The sequence below is a fragment of the Dromaius novaehollandiae genome, chromosome 36 (genome assembly GCF_036370855.1).
Source record: "Dromaius novaehollandiae isolate bDroNov1 chromosome 36, bDroNov1.hap1, whole genome shotgun sequence".
Taxonomy (NCBI): Eukaryota; Metazoa; Chordata; class Aves; order Casuariiformes; family Dromaiidae; genus Dromaius; species Dromaius novaehollandiae.
Window position 1 is genome coordinate 683,482 of NC_088135.1, and position 23,148 is coordinate 706,629.

General features: G+C 66.7%; 4 protein-coding genes across 5 annotated transcripts in view; all 4 read right to left on the bottom strand.

The window, feature by feature from the left end:
• Window positions 1-7,797, bottom strand: part of LOC135325348 (importin-4-like) — a 44,584-nt gene extending 36,787 nt beyond the window's left edge. Inside the window, exons 1-6 of the mRNA XM_064503316.1 lie at window positions 7,692-7,797; window positions 7,161-7,188; window positions 6,693-6,892; window positions 5,882-5,968; window positions 1,573-1,651; window positions 1,431-1,472 (exon numbers count right to left, since the gene is read on the bottom strand). Of these exons, the coding sequence (XP_064359386.1) occupies window positions 1,431-1,472; window positions 1,573-1,651; window positions 5,882-5,968; window positions 6,693-6,892; window positions 7,161-7,188; window positions 7,692-7,797 (542 nt within the window). The remainder of the gene's footprint in view (window positions 1-1,430; window positions 1,473-1,572; window positions 1,652-5,881; window positions 5,969-6,692; window positions 6,893-7,160; window positions 7,189-7,691) is intronic.
• On the bottom strand, window positions 6,970-13,060 carry LOC135325369 (transmembrane 9 superfamily member 1-like). The gene is made up of 6 exons (XM_064503339.1): window positions 13,018-13,060; window positions 12,048-12,351; window positions 10,243-10,999; window positions 9,143-9,416; window positions 7,874-8,271; window positions 6,970-7,817 (listed from the first exon to the last, which is right to left on the bottom strand). Exons 2-5 carry the CDS (start codon window positions 12,330-12,332, stop codon window positions 7,875-7,877), a joined length of 1,713 nt encoding a protein of 570 aa, XP_064359409.1. The 5' UTR covers window positions 12,333-12,351; window positions 13,018-13,060; the 3' UTR covers window positions 6,970-7,817; window position 7,874.
• Window positions 13,061-13,573: 513 nt separating this feature from the next.
• LOC135325376 (NEDD8) lies at window positions 13,574-15,980 on the bottom strand. Its single transcript, XM_064503350.1, has 4 exons — window positions 15,853-15,980; window positions 14,883-14,930; window positions 14,361-14,443; window positions 13,574-13,800 (listed from the first exon to the last, which is right to left on the bottom strand). The coding sequence occupies exons 1-4, from the start codon at window positions 15,868-15,870 to the stop codon at window positions 13,707-13,709; spliced, it is 243 nt and encodes an 80-aa protein (XP_064359420.1). The 5' UTR covers window positions 15,871-15,980; the 3' UTR covers window positions 13,574-13,706.
• Window positions 15,981-16,452: 472 nt separating this feature from the next.
• LOC135325373 (TERF1-interacting nuclear factor 2-like) lies at window positions 16,453-22,270 on the bottom strand. 2 transcript variants are annotated; one of them, XM_064503346.1, is made up of 11 exons: window positions 22,107-22,270; window positions 21,195-21,366; window positions 19,787-19,894; window positions 19,601-19,702; window positions 18,567-18,677; window positions 17,826-17,925; window positions 17,574-17,655; window positions 17,431-17,486; window positions 17,286-17,341; window positions 16,606-16,648; window positions 16,453-16,509 (listed from the first exon to the last, which is right to left on the bottom strand). In XM_064503346.1, the coding sequence occupies exons 1-11, from the start codon at window positions 22,124-22,126 to the stop codon at window positions 16,469-16,471; spliced, it is 891 nt and encodes a 296-aa protein (XP_064359416.1). In that variant the 5' UTR covers window positions 22,127-22,270; the 3' UTR covers window positions 16,453-16,468. The 2 variants fall into 2 exon arrangements, with proteins under 2 accessions (XP_064359416.1, XP_064359417.1); XM_064503347.1 differs by lacking the exon at window positions 17,574-17,655.
• Window positions 22,271-23,148: the final 878 nt, after the last annotated feature.

Sequence of the window (23,148 nt, forward strand, 5' to 3'; positions counted from 1 at the left end):
TTTGGGGGGGGTCTCAAAACCGCCTTGATTTTGGGGGGGTCCCGAAACCGCCAAGATTTGGGGGGGTCCCGAAACCGCCCTGATTTTTGGGGGGGTCTCGAAACCGCCGTGATTTTGGGGGGGTCTCAAAACCGCCTTGATTTTTGGGGGGGTCTCGAAACCGCTGTGATTTTTTAGGGGGGTCTCGAAACCGCTGTGATTTTTGGGGGGTCTCAAAACCGCCTTGATTTTGGGGGGGTCCCGAAACCGCCAAGATTTGGGGGGGTCCCGAAACCGCCCTGATTTTTGGGGGGGTCTCGAAACCGCCGTGATTTTGGGGGGGTCTCAAAACCGCCTTGATTTTTGGGGGGGTCTCGAAACCGCCGTGATTTTTGGGGGGGGGGGTCTCGAAACCGTCGTGATTTGGGGGGGTCTCGAAACCGCCACGATTTTTGGGGGGGGTCTCGAAACCACCAGGATTTTTGGGGGGTCCCGAAACCGCCGTGATTTTGGGGGGTCTCGAAACCACCGCGATTTGGGGGGTCTCAAAACTGCCGCGATTTTGGGGGGGTCTCGAAACCGCCATGATTTTGGGGGGTCTCAAAACCGCCGTGATTTTGGGGGGGTCCCAAAACCGCATGATTTTGGGGGGGTCTCGAAACCGCCGTGATTTTTGGGGGGGTCTCGAAACGCCGTGATTTGGGGGGGTCCCGAAACCACCGTGATTTTTGGGGGGGTCCCGAAACCACCATGATTTTTGGGGGGGTCCCAAAACTGCCATGATTTTGGGGGGGTCCCAAAACCGCCACGATTGGGGGGGGGGGTCTCAAAACTGCCGTGATTTGGGGGGGGTCTCAAAACCGCCGTGATTTTTGGGGGGGTCTTGAAACCGCTGTGATTTGGGGGGTCTCGAAACCGCCTTGATTTTTTGGGGGGGTCTCGAAACCGCCGCAATTTGGGGGGCTCCCGAAACCGCCATGATTTGGGGGGGTCTCGAAACCGCCGTGGTTTGGGGGGGGTCTCAAAACCGTTGTGATTTTTGGGGGGGGGTCTCGAAACCGTCGTGATTTGGGGGGTCTTGAAACTGCCCTGATTTTTGGGGGGGTCTCAAAACCGCCATGATTTGGGGGGGTCCCGAAACCGCCATGATTTTTGGGGGGGTCCCAAAACCGCTGTGATTTTGGGGGGTCCCGAAACCGCCGTGATTTTTGGGGGGGTCCCGAAACCGCCATGATTTGGGGGGGGTGCAAAACCACCCTGATTTGGGGGGGTCCCGAAACCGCCATGATTTTGGGGGGGGGTCTCAAAACCACTGGGATTTGGGGGTCCCGAAACCGCCATGATTTTGGGGGGTCCCGAAACCGCCGTGATTTTTGGGGGGGTCCCGAAACCACCATGATTTTTGGGGGGGTCCCGAAACCGCCATTATTTGGGGGGGGGGTCGCACTCACTCCGTCTCCCGCTCCAGGGCCTCGGCCAGCAGCGCCGGGAGCCTGTGGGGGGGGGGCAGGGGGAGAGGCCGGGCGTTAGCCCCGCCCCCGCCGCCATCTTGCCCGCCCCCTCCCGTAGCCCCGCCCCCCCCCCGGCACCCACCTCTGGCGCAGGGCGGGGTCCAGGCGGCTCCAACGTCCCAGGAGCCGCCGCCGCAGCAGCACCGCCGCATTTGCCGCACCTGGGGGGGGGGGGGGGGAGGGCTTGGGGGCGGGGCCTGGCACCAGGAAGGGGCGGGGCCTGGCACCAGGAAGGGGCGGGGCCACGGAACGAGCCAGCCTCGCCCGTCGGGGGGGCTCGAAACCGACACGGGCGCCCGGAAACGACAAAATGGCCGCCGGGGGGGTCTTGAAACCGACAAAATGGCCGCCGGGGGGGGTCTTGAAACCGACAAAATGGCCGCCGGGGGGGGTCTTGAAACCGACAAAATGGCCGCCGGGGGGGTCTTGAAACTGACAAAATGGCCGCCGGGGGGTCTTGAAACCGACACGGGCGCCCGGAAACGACAAAATGGCCGCCGGGGGGGTCTTGAAACCGACAAAATGGCCGCCGGGGGGTCTTGAAACCAACACGGGTGCCCGGAAACCGACAAAATGGCCGCCGGGGGTCTTGAAACCGACAAAATGGCCGTCAGGGGGGTCTTGAAACCGACACGGGCGCCCGGAAACCGACAAAATGGCCGCCGGGGGTCTTGAAACCAACACGGGTGCCCGGAAACCGACAAAATGGCCGCCGGGGGTGTCTTGAAACTGACAAAATGGCCGCCGGGGGGTCTCCAAACCGACAAAATCAGTTGGAAAAATGCGAAATTGACACAGAGGGACCAAAACGAGCCCGGAAACCGACAAAATGGCCGCCGGGGGTCTTGAAACCGACAAAATGGCCGCCGGGGGGGTCTTGAAACCGACACGGGTGCCCGGAACCGACAAAATGGCCGCCGGGGGGTCTCCAAACCGACAAAATCAGTTGGAAAAATGCGAAATTGACACAGAGAGACCAAAACGAGCCCGGAAACCGACAAAATGGCCGCCGGGGGGTCTTGAAACCGACAAAATGGCCGCCGGGGGGGTCTTGAAACCGACACGGGTGCCCGGAACCGACAAAATGGCCGCCAGGGGGGTCTTGAAACCGACAAAAATGGTGGAAAAACGCAAAATTGACACGGAGGGACCAAAACGAGCCCGGGAAACCGACAAAATGGCCGCAAGAGGGGTCTCGAAACTGACAAAAATGGTGGAAAAATGTGAAATTGACATGGAGGGACCAAAACGAGCTCGGAAACCGACAAAATGGCTGCGGGGGGGTCTCAAAACCGACAAAATCGGTTGGAAAAAGGTTAAATTGACATGGAGGGACCAAAACGAGCCCGGAAACCGACAAAATGGCCACCGGGGGGTCTCAAAACTGACAAAAATGGTGAAAAAACGCGAAATTGACACGGAGGGACCAAAACGATCCCGGAAACCGACGAGGAAAAAACATGGCGGACGGATCGAAACCGACCCAGAAACGACTAGAAACCATCAAAGTTTGGGGGGGGGGGTCTCGAAACTGACAAAAAAGACCCAAAACGCCCTCGAAACTGACAAGAAAGGCGCAAAAAGGACCCCGAAAACCGACAAACGGGGTCGCGGGCGACCTTGAAACTGACGCGAAAGGAACAAAAAAGGTCTCAAAATTGGCAAAAATTGGGATGCGGCCCCGAAACTGATGTGGAAAATTGGGGGGGGGGCCTCGAAACCGACATTAAAGGTTTAAGGGGGGGCTTGAAACTGACATTAAAGGTTAAAAAAGGCTTGAAACTGACAGAAAAGAAACAAAAAAGGTCTCAGAATGGGCAAAAATTGGGATGCGGCCCCGAAACTGACGTGGAAAATTGGGGGGGGCCTCGAAACTGACATTAAAGGTTTAAGGGGGGGCTTGAAACTGACATTAAAGGTTAAAAAAGGCTTGAAACTGACAGAAAAGGAACAAAAAAGGTCTCAAAATTGGCAAAAATTGGGATGCGGCCCCGAAACTGACGTGGAAAGTTGGGGGGGGGGCTCGAAAGTGACATTAAAGGTTTAAGGGGGGGCTTGAAACTGACATTAAAGGTTAAAAAGAGGCTTGAAACTGACAGAAAAGGAACAAAAAAGGTCTCAGAATGGGCAAAAATTGGGATGCGGCCTCAAAACTGACGTGGAAAGTTGGGGGGGGGGGGCCCGAAACTGACATTAAAGGTTTAAGGGGGAGCTTGAAACTGACATTAAAGGTTAAAAAGAGGCTTGAAACTGACATTAAAGGTTTAAGGGGGGGCTTGAAACTGACATTAAAGGTTAAAAAAGGCTTGAAACTGACAGAAAAGGAACAAAAAAGGTCTCAGAATGGGCAAAAATTGGGATGCAGCCTCAAAACTGACGTGGAAAATTGGGGGGGGGCTCGAAAGTGACATTAAAGGTTTAAGGGGGGGCTTGAAACTGACATTAAAGGTTAAAAAGAGGCTTGAAACTGACAGAAAAGGAACAAAAAAGGTCTCAGAATGGGCAAAAATTGGGATTTGGCCCCGAAACTGACGTGGAAAATGGGGGGGGGCCTCGAAACTGACATTAAAGGTTTAAGGGGGGGCTTGAAACTGACATTAAAGGTTAAAAAGAGGCTTGAAACTGACAGAAAAGGAACAAAAAAGGTCTCAGAATGGGCAAAAATTGGGATTCGGCCCCGAAACGGACGTGGAAAATTGGGGGGGGGCCTCGAAACTGACATTAAAGGTTTAAGGATGAACTTGAAACTGACATTAAAGGTTAAAAAAAGGCTTGAAACTGACAAAAAATGAACCAAAAAGGTCTCAAAATTGGCAAAAATTGGGATGAGGCCCCGAAACTGACGTGGAAAATTGGGGGGGGGGCCTCGAAACTGACATTAAAGGTTTAAGGGGGGGCTTGAAACTGACATTAAAGGTTAAAAAAGGCTTGAAACTGACAGAAAAGGTCTCAGAATGGGCAAAAATTGGGATGCGGCCCCGAAACTGACGTGGAAAAATGGGGGGGGCCTCGAAACTGACATTAAAGGTTAAAAAAAGGCTTGAAACTGACAAAAAAGGAACAAAAAAGGTCTCAAAATTGGCAAAAATTGGGATGAGGCCCCGAAACTGACGTGGAAAATTGGGGGGGGCCTCGAAACTGACATTAAAGGTAAAAGGGGGGGCTTGAAACTGACATTAAAGGTTAAAAAAGGCTTGAAACTGACAAAAAAGGAACAAAAAAGGTCTCAGAATAGGCAAAAATTGGGATGCGGCCCCGAAACTGACGTGGAAAATTGGGGGGGGCCTCGAAACTGACATTAAAGGTTTAAGGATGAACTTGAAACTGACATTAAAGGTTAAAAAAGGCTTGAAACTGACAGAAAAGGAACAAAAAAGGTCTCAGAATGGGCAAAAATTGGGATGAGGCCCCGAAACTGACATGGAAAATTGGGGGGGGGCCCTCGAAACTGACATTAAAGGTTAAAAAAAGGCTTGAAACTGACAAAAAAGGAATCAAAATTGGCAAAAATTGGGATGCAGCCCCGAAACTGACGTGGAAAATTGGGGGGGGGGGCCCCGAAACTGACATTAAAGGTTAAAAAGAGGCTTGAAACTGACAGAAAAGGAACAAAAAAGGTCTCAGAATGGGCAAAAATTGGGATTCGGCCCCGAAACTGACGTGGAAAATTGGGGGGGGGCCTCGAAACTGACATTAAAGGTAAAAGGGGGGGCTTGAAACTGACATTAAAGGTTAAAAAAGGCTTGAAACTGACAAAAAATGAACCAAAAAGGTCTAAAAATTGGCAAAAATTGGGATGCAGCCCCGAAACTGACGTGGAAAATTGGGGGGGGGCCCCGAAACTGACATTAAAGGTTAAAGGGGGGGCTTGAAACTGACATTAAAGGTTTAAGGGGGGGCTTGAAACTGACATTAAAGGTTAAAAAAAGGCTTGAAACTGACAGAAAAGGAACAAAAAAGGCCTCAGAATGGGCAAAAATTGGGATGAGGCCCCGAAACTGACGTGGAAAATTGGGGGGGGGGCTTGAAACTGACATTAAAGGTTTAAGGGGGGGCTTGAAACTGACATTAAAGGTTAAAAAAAAACTTCAAACTGACAGAAAAGGAACAAAAAAGGTCTCAAAATTGGCAAAAATTGGGATGCAGCCCCGAAACTGACGTGGAAAATTGGGGGGGGGCCCCGAAACTGACATTAAAGGTTAAAGGGGGGGCTTGAAACTGACATTAAAGGTTAAAAAGAGGCTTGAAACTGACGTTAAAGGTTTAAGAGGGGGGTTGAAACTGACACGGGGGTTTTGGGGGGCCCCGAAACGGACACGGAGGGGGGGGGGAAGGGGGAGGCCCCCCCCCCGAGGGCGCCGCAGAGCATCATGGGCCGCCGGAGGTCCCACCTGGGGCCGGGGGGAGGCGGTGAGCAGGAGGCTGAGGCGGGCGGGGGTCTGGGGGTCGGCGAAGGCCTCGCGGAGGCGGGCGGTGGCCTGCGGGGGGGGCGGAGCCGCTGGGAGGGCGGGGCCCGGACGCCTGGGCCCCTTCCCCAGATGCCTGGGCCCCTTCCCTGGACACCTGGGCCCCTTCCCGGACGCCTGGGCCCCCCCCGGACGCCTGGGCCCCTCCCGGATGCCTGGGCCCCCCCGGACACCTGGGTCCCTCCCGGATGCCTGGGCCCCTTCCCTGGGTGTCTGAGCCCCTTCCCCGGACGCCTGGACCCTTTCCCAGACGCCTGGGCCCCTCTCTGGATGCCTGGGCCCTTCCCGGACGCCTGGGCCCCTCCCTGGACACCTGGGTCCCCCCCCCCGGCCGCCTGGGCCCTTTTCCCGGCCACCTGGGCCCCTCCCCGGACGCCTGGGCCCCTCCCCGGACTCCTGGACCCCTCCCCGGACGCCTGGGCCCCTTTCCCGGACGCCTGGGCCCTTTCCCGGACGTCTGGGCCCCTTTCCCGGACACCTGGGCCCCTCTCCGGGACGCCTGGGCCCCTCTCCCGGACGCCTGGGCCCCCCCGGACGCCTGGGCCCCTTTCCCGGACACCTGGGCCCCTCTCCGGGACGCCTGGGCCCCTCTCCCGGACGCCTGGGCCCCTTTCCCGGACACCTGGGCCCCTCTCCCGGACGCCTGGGCCCCTCTCCCGGACGCCTGGGCCCCTCCCCGGACGCCTGGGCCCCCCCCGGACGCCTGGGCCCCTCCCGGACGCCTGGGCCCCGTTACCCGCCGCACGCGGCCGCTGTCGGGCTCCAGCAGCTCGGCCAGGAGCGGCTCCAGCTCGGGCGCCGCCATGACGGAGCCGCCGCTGCCCCACGTGAAGGGCCCGGAGCAGCCGAGCCGCCACTTCCGGCCGCCCGGAGCGGCGCTTCCGGCCCTTCCGGCCGCCGCGGAGGACCCGCGTCTCGATCGCCTCGGGGCGGGGTCTGCGCGGGAGGGAGGAGCCCGGACGCCTGGGCCCCTCCCCCGGACGCCTGGGCCCCCCCAGTTCACCAAAAAAATGTGGTTTTTCCTCCTTTTTTATTACCAAACACCGACACGGAGCGACCAATCAGAGCGCCGCCCCCAAGCCCCGCCCCCTCAGCCCCGTGGTGGCCATAGAGACTCGTCTAGAGGCTCCAGAACGGCGACCACGGAGGCCCAACGGGGCCGTCCGGAGAGGCCCGCCCGCCTGGGAGGACCATAGAGACTCACCTTGAGGGTCCAGAGCGGCCTCCATGGCCTACGGGGGCAAGAGAGGCTCATTTTGGATGGTCCAGAAAGGCCTCCAGGGCGCAAGACCATAGAGACCCAACCAGACCGTCCAGACTGGCCTACCTGCCTGCAGGGACCATAGAGATCCCCCTAGAGAGACCCTCATGGCCTAGGAGGACCGTAGAGACTCCTCCAAGCAGCCCAGAGAGACCCTCCATGGCCTGGGGGGACAATAGAGACTCCTCCCGGCAGCCTAGAGAGACCCCTATGGCCTTGGGGGGACCATAGAGACTCCCCCAGGCAGCCTAGAGAGTCCCCAGTCGCCTGGGGGGACCATAGAGACTCCTCTAGGCAGCCTAGACAGACCTCCAAGGCCTGGGGGGACCATAGAGACTCATCTAGACTCTGCAGAGAGGCCTCCAGACACAGCCCCGTGTCCCGATTGGCCAACGCCGGCCAATGGGAGGCGGCCCCTCCCAGCAAGGGGGAGGGGAAGTGTGCGGGGGGGGGCCCAAAATGGCCTCGCCCCACGGATGCTGCCATGGGGGGCGGCCATCTTGAGCTGCGGTGGGCAGAGGGGGCAGGCGGCCATCTTGGGCAGACCCGACGGCCGCCTCGGGCAGGCGAAGGAGGCCATCTTGGGCAGACCGGCCCCGCCTCCGCCGCAGCACAGGGGGGGGGGCGGCCATCTTGCGCCTGCGCCCCGGCCCCGCCTCAGTCCATCTTGAGGTTGACGTAGATGTAGCGGACGAAGGTGAAGGAGGCGAAGAAGGCGACGGCGGCCATGGCGAGGGCGGCGGCGTAGGCCGCCAGCAGGCAGTAGCCGAAGAACTCCACCGTCTGCACCGGGCCGGACATGTTGGAGCGGCAGCAGAAGTAGAAGAGGGCGTAGAGGAGGAGGAAGAGGCCGGCGGAGCCGGCGCCGAGGGCCGGGCGCCACCACCACCGGAAGTCCTCCCCGGCGAGCTGCAGGTAGGTGAGGGCCACGGAGAGGCAGGCGCCCACGGCCAGCGGCACGGCGCAGACGCAGGCCAGGAGGTCGCCGTCGAGGGCGTAGGGCTCCCGGCCCCACGCCGTGGCGAAGACGTAGTGGAGCTCCACCGAGACGGCGCTGGGGGGGGGGGGGGACGGGGGCTCGTTAGACTACGGAGTCCTGCCCAGATGGCACGGAAAGACCCGCCAGGGGCCATAGAGTCTTGTCTAGAAGTGCCAGAAAGGCCTGACTGCCTCTAGGGACCATAGAGTCTCGCCTAGGCATGATGGAAAGACCCACCAGGGGCCATAGAGTCTTGTCTGGAGGCACCAGAAAGGCCTGACTGCCTCTAGGGACCATAGAGTCTCGCCTAGGCATGATGGAAAGACCCACCGGGGCCATAGAGTCTCACTTAGAGGCTCCAGAAAGACCCAACTCTGTCCAGGGACCATAGAGTCTCACCTAGGCGTGATGGAAAGACCCACCAGGGCCATAGAGTCTCACTTAGAGGCTCCAGAAAGACCCAACTACCTCTAGGGACCATAGAGTCTCGCCTAGGTGTGACAGAAAGACCCACTAGGGGCCATAGAGTCTCACTTAGAGGCGCCAGAAAGACCCAACTAGCTCTAGGGACCATAGAGTCTCGCCTAGGTGTGACAGAAAGACCCACTAGGGGCCATAGAGTCTTGCCTACATGCTCCAGAGAGGCCCAACGACCTCCGGGGACCATAGACTCTCTCCTAGACCCTCCAGAGAGGCCTGACCACCTCCAGGGATCATAGAGTCTTGCCTAGACTCTACAGAAAGACCCAGCAGGACCCATAGAGTCTCCTCTAGACGCTCCAGAGAGGCTTGGCCACCTCTGGGGACCATAGAGTCTCTCCTAGGCAGTATAGAAAGACACAGCAAGGCCCATAGAGTCTTGCCTAGACGCTCCAGACAGGCCCGACCACCTCCAGGGACCACAGAGACTCCCGTAGACGCCCCAGAGAGGCCCCGGAGGACTCACCTGAAGGGGAGGAAGCCTCCAACGACGGCGTGGACCAGAGTGGCCCGGTACCAGGGCTGGGGCGGGATGGGCCGGGCGGCGCCCTTGGGGCGGCCGGGGGCCTCGAGGGGGCCGGCCCGGCTGCGCCCGGCGGCGGCGCCCAGGAGGACCAATGGGAGGCCCAGGAGGAGCCACGTGGCCAGCAGCAGCCCCCCGGCGGCGGCCGGCAGCGCCCGGGTGGAGCCGTGGGCCCAGTGCACCGCGTTGACCACGCTCCAGGTCACCAGGAAGGGCCCTGTGGGGCAGGCGGCCATAAAGACACCTCCAAGGGGCACCAGAGAGGCCTCCCCAGCCCCCCCATTTCTTCCTGGAGACCATAGAGACACCCCCAAGGGACACCAGAGAGGCCTCTCCCCAAGGGTCCTCCCACATTTCTCCCCAGGGACCATAGAGACACACCCAAGAGGCACCAGAGAGGCCTCACCGAAAGCCTCCATAGAGAGAGACCATAGAGCCCAGCCCAACGAAGAGCAACCAGAGGGGCCCCATGGAGACCGATCACCCCAGGGCCACCCAACGGGGACCATAGAGCCCAGCCCAACCAAGAGTGACCAGAGGGGCCCCATGGAGCCCAGACACCCCAGGGCCACCCAACGGGGACCATAGAGCCCAGCCCAACCAAGAGCGACCAGAGGGGCCCCATGGAGACCGATCACCCCAGGGCCACCCAACGGGGACCATAGAGCCCAGCCCAACCAAGACCGACCAGAGGGGCCCCATAGAGACCAAACACCCCAGGGCCACCCAACGGGGACCATAGAGCCCAGCCCAACCAAGAGCGACCAGAGGGGCCCCATGGAGTCCAGACACCCCAGGGCCACCCAACGGGGACCATAGAGCCCAGCCCAACCAAGAGCGACCAGAGGGGCCCCGTAGAGCCCAGACGCCCCAGGGCCACCCAACGGGTACCATAGAGCCCAGCCCAACCAAGACCGACCAGAGGGGCCCCATAGAGCCCAGACGCCCCAGGGCCACCCAACGGGGACCATAGAGCCCAGCCCAACCAAGAGCGACCAGAGGGGCCCCATAGACACCAAACGCCCCCTAGAGGGGCCCCTCACCGGCGAAGATGCCGCTGGTGAGCACCCCATTGGCCACCCATCGGCGCCCGCCGAGGCGACGGTAGAGGCCGCCGGCCACGTAGCCGGCGGGGGGGGCGGTGAGGGCGTAGAGGAGGGCGGCGGCCCCGCCCGGGCCTTGGCCCCGCCCCCCGGCTCCTCCCAGCGCCAGCCCCCCGGCCCCCAAGGCCAGGAGCTGGCAGCCGGCGCCCAGCGAGGCGCTGAGCAGCCCGGGCCGCGGCGGAGGCCGGAAGACGTCGCCCCGCACGGCCTTCCAGCCGCCGTCGGGGTCCTCCAAGATGGCCGCCGCCTCCCCGCGGCCGCCGGCCGGCGCCCCCTGGCTGCGCCGCACCCGCAGGAGGACCACGGCCACGAAGCCGCCCAGCAGGGCCACCAGCGCGGCCCCGTTGAGCAAGGCCAAGCGGTGGAGGTCCGGGGGGGGCCGGCGGAGGGCGGCGGCCTGCGCCCGGCCCCGCCCCGCCGGCGCCCGGCTCCAGCGCACCCCATACGTGTGGGTCAGGGCCAGGGGGCCCCGGGGCAGCCCCCGGGGGCGGGCGGAGCCCGTGCTGAGGTTGGCGGCCACCACGCGGTCGCCCCGCCAGGCCAGGTGGAAGTCGAGGTGGGTCCAGAGGCCGAGGCGGCGGCCGTGGGGCGGCCCCCCGCCCTCCTCCACCGCCCCCACGAAGCCCCGCACCCGCAGCTCGTCCACCACGAACTCGAAGTAGTAGAGGGCCTCCACGGCCGCCCGCAGCTGCTCCACCTGGTTTTGGGGGGGGGGGGGAGGGGCAGAAAGTGGGCCCAGGCGTCCGGGCGTGGCTCCTCCCCTCCAACCCGGAGGCCAGGTCTACCTTCTCCTCCACCTTCGGCCTTCCAGGAGGGACCCAGGTGACCTGGAGCCCTTCCCCCAGCCCGGGACGGGGCCCAGGCGTCCGGGTGAGCTCCCCGAGAAGGGGCCCAGGCGTCCGGGCCCCGCCCCCTAGCAGGAGCCCAATAGGAGCCAGGAATCCCTCCCCACACCAAGCTCCCATCCCAGCCATCAGGTCTACCCACTCCCATCCCGCTGCCCCATGGCGGATCCAGGCAGTTGGGCCCCACCCCATGGGCCCAGGTGTCTTGGCTCCGCCCCCTAGCAGGGGCCCAGGCGTCCTGGCTCTGCCCCCCACCCAGGATCCAGGGGTCCAGGCCCCCAATCCCTCCCCACACCAAGCTCCCATCTTGGCCATCAGGTCTACCCAGACCCCCACTGTTACCCCATGGAGGGGCCCAGGTGTCCCAGCCCCACCCTATGAGCCCAGGAGTCTTGGCCCCGCCCCCTAGGAGGAGCCCAGGCGTCCTGGCTCTGCCCCCCCCACCCTGGACCCAGCTGCCCAGGCCCCAAATCCCTCCCCATGGTGGGCTCCCATCTTGGCCATCAGGTCTACCCCCACCCCACAGCTGCCCCACAGCAGGGCCCAGGTGTGCCATCCCCACCCCATGGGCCCAGGCGTCCTGGCTCTGTCCCCCCCCCGCCCCCCCCAGGATCCAGGCATCTGGGCCCCAAATCCCTCCCCACACCAAGCTCCCGTCCGGGCCATCAGGTCTACCCAGACCCTCAGCTGCCCCACAGCAGGCTCCCATCTTGGCCATCAAGTCTACCCAGACCCCAGGTCACCCCACAGCAGGCTCCCATCTTGGCCATCAGGTCTACCCAGACCTCCAGCCACCCCACAGCAGGCTCCCATCTTGGCCATCAGGTCTACCCAGACCCCACAACAGCCCCACGGCGGGGCCCAGGCGTCCCAGCCCCACACCCCCGGCCCCCCCCTCACCTCATCGGGGCCGAGCCGCAGGGTGCAGAGCGGGGCGCGGGGGGCGTCGCGGCGGAAGCGGATGCGGTAGAGGGAGGCGGCCATGGCGGGGGGGCGGGGCCGGGGGGCGGGGCCCGGGGGGCGGCAGACGGGCAGGGCGTAGTAGCCGTAGGTCTCGCCGGGGTTGTGGTAGGGCCCCACGGTGGCCACGTAGAGGGGCACCGGGTCGCCGGGGGCATAGCGGCCCGGCGCCGCCCCCCCCGCCCACGCCAGCGCCAGCAGCAGCAGCAGCCGCCGGGGCCCCATGGCGCCGGGGGGGCGGGGCCTGCGGCGGGAGGCGGGCGTCCCATTGGTCACCGGCGGGGGCGGGGGGGAGGTGGGGAGGTCTTCTAGCGTTGGGGGGACCCAACCGGGGCGTCTTCGCCCGTTGGTCGGCCCGATTCGGGGTGCTCGGCCATTGGCTGGCTCAAGCGGGAGGTCAACGGCCATTGGTTGACCCAACCGGGGTGTCTGCACCCATTGGTTGACCCAACTGGGGCACCTTCACCCATTGGCTGATGTGACAAGGGGGTCAAAACCCATCGGCTGGCCCAACTGGGCCTCCCTCCCCCATTGGTTGACCCAACTGGGTCTTCTTCACCCATTGGTTGACCCAACTGGGCCTCCTTCCCCCATTGGTTGACCCAACTGGGGGGTCAACACCCAACAGTTGACCCAACTGGGTCGTCTTCACCCATTGGCTGACCCAACTGGGGGTCAACACCCATTGGCTGACCCACTCAGCACCTCCACCCCATTGGCCGCCCCCCTGGTGCCCCGCTACCCCCTTCTTCCACCCCATTGGCTCTCCCCCCTGGGAGCCTCCCTGCCATTGGTTGCCCCCAAGCCCCCCCCATCCTCCCTCCCCCCCCATTGGCTGCCTCCCCAGCTCCCCCCACCCCATTGGCCGCCTCCCGCTCCCCACCCCCCCGGGGCTCCCGGTGCCACCGACCTGCTTGCAGGGGGCGGGGCCAAGTGCCCACCGCCACTTCCGGGCCTCTGACGCGCTTCCGGTGCCGCTCTTAAAGGGGCCAGTGCCCAACGGGAGGAGCGTGCCGTGCCGGTGCTGGCATTGCCCCTTTAAGACCCCCCCACATTCCCCGTGGACCCCACCAGCGGCTCTTCAAAGGGCAACACTCTTCAAAGGGTGATGCCGGAGGGCGCTACTGGGCCCCACAGCCGGTCTTAAAAGGGCGATGTCACCCCCCCACACACTTACCGGGCTGTCAACCCCCCCCCGCCAGCTCTTAAAAGGGCCATGCCATGACATTGTGGGGCCACCAGTGCCATTAAAAGGGCAATGCCACCAAACCCCGCCCCTTGGCTTTGGCATCAAGGGGAATCGCTCCCCTCCCGGAAAGGGGGCGGGGCTACAGGCAGAGTGGGCGGGGCTACAGGCAGAGTGGGCGGGGCTACCTGTGCTTCTAACAGCTGGGGGGGGCTTAAAGGGGCAACACCGTGGTCCCAAGGAGGGGGGACCCACACCAATGACATCAGAGCAGCTGACGTGACATCACCAAGACACTTTATTACACGGGGGGGGGCGGTGGAGGGGGCATCACAGCGGGGGGGGGGGGCAAGGGGAGCCGCTCGGGGGCGGGCCCTGGGGAAGGGGGCGGGGCCGGGGTGGGCCCCGCCCCCTCACCGGGAGGCCCCGCCCCCGCGCAGGGCCAGCACGAGGTGGAGGACGGAGCCGCCCTGGATCTTGTAGTCGGCCGCCGTCTTCTCGTCGTTCCTGGCAACGGGGCCACGCTCGCCCGGACGCCTGGGCCCCGCCCCCGGCAAGCCCCGCCCCCCGAGCCCCGCCCCCTCACAGGCCCCACCCCCGGTATCTCTGGCTCCGCCCCCTTCCAAGCCCCGCCCCCTGCTCCCCGTCCCCAGCTCAACCCCCCCACAGTCCCCTTAAGCCTCCCCCTGCCCTAAGCCCCGCCCCTCTGCCCCAAGCCCCGCCCCTTCACTAAGCCCCACCCCCTCAATCCTACTCTCCCCCCTTAGCCTGACCCCTCCTCCCTAAGCCACACCTTTCCTGAAGCCCCTCCCATAGCCCTGCCCCCTCCTCCTTAAGCCCCACCCACTCAAGTCCCTCCCCTTTAAGCCCCGCCCCCTTAAGCCCCACCCCTAACCCCACCCCCTAACCCCCACCCCCCAGCACCACCCCCACCCCTCACACCCCCTACCAGGCCCCCCCCACTCCCCTTAGGCCCCGCCCATTGGTGTGAGGCCCCGCCCCCCACCATGAGGCCCCGCCCCCGCCCTTTAGGCCCCGCCCCCTGCCGCTAGGCCCCGCCCCCTCACATCTGCTTGCCGCTGTAGATGAGGCGCTGCTGCTGGGGGGGGATCCCCTCCTTCTCCTCCACCCGCTCCTTGATGCGCTCCACCTGCCCCAAGGCATCATGGGAAGCCGCAGACGCCCCCCCCCGCCACGCCCCAGGGCATTGTGGGACGCTGGAGGACCCGCCCTGCAGCCCCGGGGCATCGTGGGACAACGAAGGAGCCCTAATGGCCCCAAGGCATCATGGGAAGGGGGAGGACCAGCCCGCAGCCAGCCCCGGGGCATCGTGGGACACCGCAGGACCCCTGTCTCCAGCCCCAAAGCATCATGGGAAGCCAGAGAAGCCCCCCCCGCCAAGCCCCAGAGCATCATGGGACACTGGAGAACCTGCCCTCCGGCCTCAGGGCATCGTGGGACGCCAAAGGACTGCCCGCCCCCGGGGATCGTGGGAGGCCTAGGGCCCCAGGGGCTGCTGGGAAGGCGCCGGCAGCCCCAGGGATGCTGGGAAGCAGGGGTGGGGCCAGCCAGGCTCCGCCTTCTCCTACCTTGTCCGTGGGCTCGATGTCGATCTCAATCTCCTTCCCAGTCAGCGTCTGCCCCAGTTGGGGGGGCGGAGCCTGTGAGGGCCCCGCCCCCTTCCCAGCGTGCCCTGGGGCATGGCAAAGCCCCCCCCCAGTCCCACAATGCCCTGGGGCTGCCCCAGCTCCCACAGTGCCCTGGGGGTTGTTCCATCCCCCCCAATCCCACAATGCTCCTGGGCACGGCCTGGTCCCCCCTCAATCCCACAATGCCCTGGAGTCCCTCCAAGTCCCCCCACAATCCCACAATGCCCCTGGGCACAGCCTGGCCCCCCCCAATCCCACAATGCCCCTGGGCACGGCCTGGTGCCCCCTCAATCCCACAATGCCCCGGGGCCCCCCCAGTCCCCCCCCAATCCCACAATGCCCCGGGCCCCCCCAGTCCCCCCACAATCCCACAATGCCCTGCAGCCCCCCCAGTCCCTCCACAATGCCCCAGGGTCCCCCCAGTCCCTCCACAATCCCACAATGCCCCGGGCCCCCCCCCCAGAATCCCACAATGCCCCGGGACCCCCCAGGATCCCCCCCAAATCCCCCAGAGCCCCCCCAGGCCCCCCCCAATCCCACAATGCCCTGGGGCCCTCCCAGTCCCCCCCCAATCCCCCAGGGCCCCCCCAGTCCCCCCCCAATCCCACAATGCCCTGGGGCTCCCTCACACACCCCCGGGTCCCCCCCAGGCTCCCCCCCAATCCCACAATGCCCCGCGGCCCCCCCACAACCCCACAGTGCCCCGGGGCCCCCCCCAAGTCCCCCCCCAATCCCACAACGCCCCGCGGCCGGGCCTGGTTCCCCCCACTCCCCCAGCTCTGGACGCCCCCCCCCCGCCAAGCCCCCCAACTCCCCACAATGCCCCGCGGCCCGGCCGGTTCCCCCCCCCCCACCTCGATCCCACAATGCCCCGCGGCGGGGAGGGGGGGGGGCGGGGGGGAGGCTGCACCTTCACTTTGATCAGCATCGTGGCCGCGCCGGCTCCGCCTCACCTCTGACCCCGGAAGCGAACGCCCTCCCCCCTCGCCCTGACGTCACGTCCGCCTTCCCCCCCCCCCCGCAGAGTCCCCGCGCGGACTCCATTTCCCAGCGCGCAAAATGGCGGCGCCGCGCGGGCCGCTGGGAGTTGTAGTTCCGCCCCCCCCACACACAGCGACGCCCGCCATTGGGCGGCGCGGCGGCCACTCAGCGGCGGCGCGGCCAATCAGCGGCGCCGCCGCCGGCGCAGACCCGCCCCCCCCTCCCCTCCCCGGACTGTACCAAGGCGCAACGCGCTGGGGGGGGGGGGGGAGGCGGCTTTGGCGGCTAAACAGGGGGGTTAAATCCCATCATGCCCCGCGGTTAATCACGTGCTGCGGCTCCCCTCAGCCCTCCCCACGCTCCCATCGGCCCCTCTTACCCCCCCCTTCACCCCATTGGCGCGTTATAACCCCCCCCCCGCTTGGTCACGTGGTACAGCCCGGCCCCCCATTGAGGGCAACGGGCTGAACCACCCGCAATGGGGGGGGGAAGCGGGGGGGGGGGGGCGGCGCAAAATGTGGCAGGCGGCAAAGCTCCATGGCTCTTTATTTGGCAGCGGGGGAGGGGCCCGGACGCCTGGGCCCACCTGTTGGGGGGGGGGGAGGGGGGGCAATTAGCGGCCAGGGGGGTAATTAATTACTTAACGGGGGGGGGGGGTTGAGGAGGGGGGAGGGGTACTCACCGGGCGGGGTCAGGGCGCGGCGGGGGAGGGGCAGGGGCTCCACCTGGGGGGGGGGAAGGGGGGAGAGGGGGACAATTAATTACCCCCCCATCTTAATTACCCCTGGCTGCTAATTAACCCCCCCCCCAGAGCTTTAATTACTCCCCCGGGTCCTAACTGCCCCCCCCAGGCCCTCTATTGCCCCCCCAAACCCCCCAAATTGCCCCCAAACCCCCCAAATTGCCCCCAAAACCCCCCAAATTGCCCCAAAACCCCCCAAATTGCCCCCCCAGACCCCAAACTGCCCCCAAATTCCCCCAAATGGCCCCTAAATTGCCCCCCCCGGACCCCAAATTGCCTCTTCCAGACCCAAAATTGCCCCCTCCAGACACCAAATTGCCCCAAATTGCCCCAAATTGCCCCAAACTGCCCCCGAACCCCCAAATTGCCCCCCCAGACCCCAAACGCCCCCAAAATCCCCCAATTCGACCCCAAATTGCCCCCCCCAGGCCCCAAAATTGCCTCTTCCAGACCCAAAATTGCCCCCGGGACCCCAAATTGCCCCCAAAATCCCCCAATTCCACCCCAAATTGCCCCCCCCAGGCCCCAAAATTGCCTCTTCCAGACCCAAAATGCCCCCAAAATCCCCCAAATTGCCCCCAAAATCCCCCAAATCGCCCCCAAACCCCCCCCAAATGGACCTTCCCGCCGGACGACGCCTCGCTCTCCGTGTCATCGATGACCTCATCAACGAATCCTTGCGGGGGGGGGAGGGGGGATGAGGGCGGGGCCCGGACGCCTGGGTCCCTCCCTCCCTGCCCCCCCCCCCCAGGTCCCGTCACTCACCCAGGGGCGGCGCCTGCAGGGGGCGGAGCCTCCGGAGCCGGGGGCGGGGCAGCAGCCTGCAAGGGGGCAGGGCCGTGAGGGCTGGGGGTGGGGCCAGCGAGGGGGCGGGGCTTTCCGGGGGGGAGGGGGGCGGAGCCACTTACCGGCGGGGGGGCGGCTCCCGGCGGAGGGGCCCCGGCGTCCGGGGGGGCGGCGGGGCGGGGCTCAGGGGGCGGGGCAAAGGGCCTGCGAGGGGGCGGGGCTATGAGCAGGGGGCGGGGCTTCGTGATAAGCCCCGCCCCCTGCGGCTTCCCCCCTCCCCTGGCTGCGTAGCCCCACCCCACAGCCAGGCCCCGCCCCCCCAATAGGGGGGTGACCGTAAGCCCCGCCCCCCTCCCAAGCGAAGCCCCGCCTACCGGAGGGGGCGTGGCCCATGTCGGCCAGGTAGCGGCTCAGGATTGGCAGCTCCCGGGGGCGGGGCCCGGGGGAGGCGTGGCGCCACACGGCCTCCTGCAGCTGGGGGGGCGGGGCTTGGGTCAGGGGGGCGGGGCCTAGCCCGAGGCCCCGCCCCCTTCCCAGCAACACCCCCCCCACCCAGACCAGCCCCCCCGATGCCACCCCCTTCTATAGGCCCCGCCCCCTCCCAGCCAGCCCCGCCCCCTGCGTGGCAAAGCCCTGCCCCCGGCCCCACCCCCTCCCTGGAGCCCCTCCCCTCCCCTGAGGCCCTGCCCCCTCCCCCGGCTGCTCAACCACCCCCTTCCTTGCAGCCCGGGCCCCGCCCCCTCCCCTTAGCCCCGCCCCCTCTCCCCAAGCCCCGCCCACCTCCACAAGCCCCGCCCCCCAGGAGGCGCCACCCCCACCCAGGACTCCTCTCCCTCCCCACTGCTCTAACCCAAAGCCCCGCCCACGTTCCCCAGGCCCCGCCCACACCCCAAGTCACGCCCACATCCCCAGGCCACGCCCACATCCCCAGGCCACGCCCCCCCATGTGCAGGCCACGCCCCCATGTGCAGGCCACGCCCCCTCCTCCTGCTGCAAACCCTCCCGCCGAGCCCCTCCCGCCCCCCGTCAGCCCCGCCCCCGGGCCTAGCCCCACCCCCCGGCCTAGCCCCGCCCCCCGGGCCTGGCCCCGCCCCCCGGGCCGCTGCCCCGCCCACCTGGCGCAGGTCGGGGGGGGGCAGGGCGCTCTCCAGCCGCTGCAGGTACTCGAAGAAGAGGCGCTCCAGGGCCCGCAGGAAGGGCTCGCCGTACTCCCGCCCCGCCGCCCCCTGCGCCACGCCCACTGGGAGCCACTGGGAGCCACTGGGAGCCGCTGGGCGGCCCCCTCGGGGCAGCCAGGACTCGCCGGGAGGGACTGGGAGGGACTGGGGGGCGCTGGGAGGGGCTGGGAGGCGCTGGGAGGGCACTGGGAGGTGCTAGGAGGACACTGGGAGGCACTGGGAGGGACTGGGAGGGGACTGCGAGCCACTGGGCGGCCCCCTCGGGGCAGCCAGGACCCGCCGGGAGGGACTGGGAGGGACTGGGGGGCGCTGGGAGGGGCTGGGAGGGGCTGAGAGGGCACTGGAGGGCACTGGGAGGTGACTGGGAGGGCACTGGGAGGGACTGGGAGGCACTGGGAACCACTGGGAGCCACTGGGCGGCCCCCTCGGGGCAGCCAGGACCCGCCAGGAGGGACTGGGAGGGACTGGGGGGCTCTGGGAGGCGCTGGGAGGGGCTGAGAGGGCACTGAAGGGCACTGGGAGGTGACTGGGAGGGCACTGGGAGGCACTGGGAGGGGACTGGGAGGCACTGGGAGTCACTGGGAGGCACTGGGAGGGCACTGGGAGGTGACTGGGAGGGACTGAGGGGCCCCCTCGGGGCAACCCGAGCCCGCCGGGAGGGACTGGGAGGGACTGGGGGGCGCTGGGAGGTGCTGGGAGGGAACTGGGAGGGGACTGGGAGGCACTGGGAGGGACTGGGGGGGACTGGGAATACACTGGGTGGACACTGGGAGGCACTGGGAGGGCACTGGGAGATACTGGGAGGCACTGGGAGAGCACTGGGAGGCACCAGGAGGGCAGTAGGAAGCCCTGGGGCGACACTGGGAGGCACTGGGAGGGCACTGGGAGGGAGCTAGGAAGCACTGGGAGATACTGGGAGGGCACTGGGGGATACTGGGAGGGTACTGGGAGGCACTGGGCGCCACTGGTACCTGCAGGTAGGCCGCCCGGCGGCCCCGGTCTCCCAGCAGCGCCAGCACCAGCTCGCGGAAGCTCTCCTGGGCCTCCCCCACCATGGCCAGGTCGCGGGGGGTCTGCGGGGGGGGGGAGGGGAGGCCTCAGGGCACGCCTGGGCCCCCCGGCGAGGCCCCGCCCCCCGCCCCCTCCCATTGGCTCACGGCGTGGCCCTGGGCGGCGGCCGGCGGCTCGCCCTCGGGGAAGAAGGAGTCGACGGCGTCCAGCACCCGCCCGGCCGGCTGGGCCTCCCGCAGCATGGCCACCACCACCTGCAAGGCATGATGGGAAGGGGGAGGTCTCCCCCCTCCCGGCAACATGGCCGCCTCCACCGGGAACGTGGCCGCCCGCCCGGGAACATGGCCGCCGTCCTCGTCGGGAGAGCGGCGGGAGCGGGGCGAGGAAGCAATATGGCCGCCACGCTCGGGGCGGCGCTGGGGATCCTGGGAACATGGCCGCCCAACTGGGAACATGGCTGCCCATCCAGGGAACATGGCCGCCCACCCGGGAACATGGCTGCCCACCTGGGAACATGGCCGCCCGCCCTGGGAACATGGCCGCCCACCTGGGAACATGGCCGCCCGCCCTGGGAACATGGCTGCCCACCTGGGAACATGGCCGCCCACCCGGGAACATGGCCACCCACCCTGGGAACATGGCCGCCCACCTGGGAACATGGCCGCCCGCCCTGGGAACATGGCTGCCTGCCCGGGAACATGGCTGCCCAGCCCAGGAACATGGCTGCCGCCGTGGGGCAGCATGGGAAGATGGCCACCACCATAGCAAAGAGTGGCAACATGGCTACCGCCCTGCCAAGATGGCTGCCGCCACATGGCATCATGGGAAATGGAAGAACATGGCATAAGGAAGATGGCTGCCACCATGGGGAGAGCATTAACATGGCTACCGCAGCAAAGCACCATGGGAACATGGCTGCCGCAGTGACCCAGTGCATGCCGGGAAGGGGGTGGCCATGCTGGGAAGGGTGGCAGCCATCTTGGGCAGCCCGGTGCATGCTGGGAAGCAGAGAGACCATGTTGGGGGGGGGCCCAGAGCACGCTGGGAAGGGCAGGGGCCATCTTGGGTTCCCCAAGGGAGGAGGGGGGGAGGTGGCGGCCATCTTGGTCAGCCTGGTGGAGAAGGTGGCGGCCATCTTGGGTGGCCAAGGGTAGAAAGGAGGATGATGGCGGCCATCTTGGGAGACCCAGTGACAGAGAGGGGAAGGTGGCAGCCATCTTGGGTGCCCCAGGGGAGGAGGGGGGGAGGTGGCAGCCATCTTGGGTGCCCCTGTAGAGACAGAAGGAGGTGGCGGCCATCTTGGGTAGCCCGGTGGGGAAGGCGGTGGCCATCTTGGGTGTCCCAGGGGAGGAGGGGGGAAGGCAGCAGCCATCTTGGGCTGCCCGGTGGAGAAGGGGGGAAGGCGGCGGCCATCTTGGGTGTCCCAGGTGAGGAGGGGGGGGGAGGCGGCAGCCATCTTGGGCTGCCGAGTGGAAGAGGGGGGCAGGCGGCGGCCATCTTGGGGCGGCCCGGGGCACGCTGGGAAGGGGCGGCGGGGCGCGGGGGGATACTCACGGCGGCCTGGAGGCCGAGGCGGAGGCGGGCGCCATGGCGGTAGCGCACGGCCCCCGGCGCCGCCCGCCCCACGGCCTCCAGCAGCCCCAGCACCCGGGGGAACTGGCCCAGGCTCCGCCCCCGCACCACGTGCCACGCCCCCGCCAGCGCCAGCCGCAGGGCCACGCTGGGGCTGCGGCGGGGGGGGCGGGGTCAGCCGCCGGGCTCCGCCCCCACGGGCCGCTTAGCCCCGCCCACATCCTCTTAGCCCCGCCCACAGCCTCTTAGCCCCGCCCACAGCCTCTTAGCCCCGCCCACAGCCCCTTAGCCCTGCCCACTGCACCACCTATGGTCCCTTAGCCCCGCCCACAGTCCCAGGGTCTGCCCACTGAGCTGTCTATGGCCCCCTAGCCCCGCCCCCAGCCCCTTAGCCCCGCCCACAGCCCCATGGTCCTGCCCACTGCACCGCTAATGGGCCCTTAGCCCCGCCCCCAGCCCCCTAGCCCCGCCCCCAGCCCCTTAGCCCCGCCCCCAGCCCCGTGGTCCTGCCCGCTGCACCACATATGATCCCTTAGCCCCACCCACAGCCCCTTAGCCCCGCCCACAGCCTCTTGGCCCCGCCCCCAGCCCCATAGCCCCGCCCCTGTTCCCTTAGCCCCGCCCCCAGGCCCAGAGCCCCGCTGGCCCCGCCCCCGGGCCCTTGGCCCCGCCCCCAGCGCCCCCAACCCACTGCACCCCCCCCTTGGCCCCGCCCCCCGGGCGCGTAGCCCCGCCCCCAGCGCCCGCCGCGGCCCCTCCCTCCCAGCCCAACCCGGAAGTGACGCTTCTCCCCCTTCCTCCCCCCCCAACCCGGAAGTTCCGCCCCCACGCGGCGCCGCTGCCTCCCCCCCCCCCCACGCGCCGCCCGCCGGTTCTCCCCCCTCCTCCGTTCACCTGACGTCACTTCCGCCCATGCCGGGGAGCGGGTGGGGGGGGCGGCGCGGCGTCACTTCCGGGCGGGCCCCGCGGCGGCGGCGGAGGCGGCGGGAGGGCAGCGGCGGCTCCGCGCGCCCCGTGCGCGCCGCGCCGGAAGTGACGTCAGCGCGCCGCCGCGCGCCCCTTCCCCTCTCCCCCCTCCCCTCCGTCCCCATTGGCCCGGCGCGCCGCGCTCCCCGCCCCCGCGTGACGTCACCGCGCTCCCCCCCCCCCCCCGCGCAGCCGGCGCCGGCTCCGGGCAGCAGCGGCGCCTCCCCCCCGCCCCGAGGTGACGTCACCCCCCCCAATGACGTCACAGCGGCGGCGTCTCATCAGCAGCGGTTTATTCATAGCGGGGGGGGGGAGGGGCGGAGGGGCCCAGGCGTCCGGGCCCGGCTCCGCATCCCCCCCCCCCGCGCGGGGTGACGTCACAGCGATGACGTCATCGCGGGAGCGGCCGGGGGCCTCCCAGTGCTCCCAGTTGCCTCCCAGTCACGCTGGGGCTGGGGCTGGGGCCTCTCCCAGGGCTCCCAGTAACCCCCAGGGCTCCCAGTAACCCTTCCCAGTGCTCCCAGTAACCCCCAGGATGGCTTCCAGTGCTCCCAGTAACCCTCAGAATGGCTCCCAGTGCTCCCAGTAACCACCCAGTAACCCCTCCCAGTGCTCCCAGTGACACCCCAGGGTGGCTTCCAGGGCTCCCAGTGCTCCCAGTAAGCCCCCAGAGCAGCTCCCAGTGCTCCCAGTAAGCCTCCAGTGCTCCCAGTAACCGCCCAGGATGGCTCCCAGTATTCCCAGTAACTGCCCAAAGTGGCTTCCAGGGCTCCCAATGCTCCCAGTAGCACCCCAGTCTCCTCCCAGTGCTCCCAGTACCCCCCCAGAGCTCCCAGTAATTGCCCAGGGCAGCTTCCAGGGCTCCCAGTAACCCCCAAGAGCAGCTTGCAGGGCTCCCAGTGCTCCCAGTAACCCCCAAAATGGTTCCCAGTGCTCCCAGTACCCCCCCAGTCTGCTCCCAGTGCTCCCA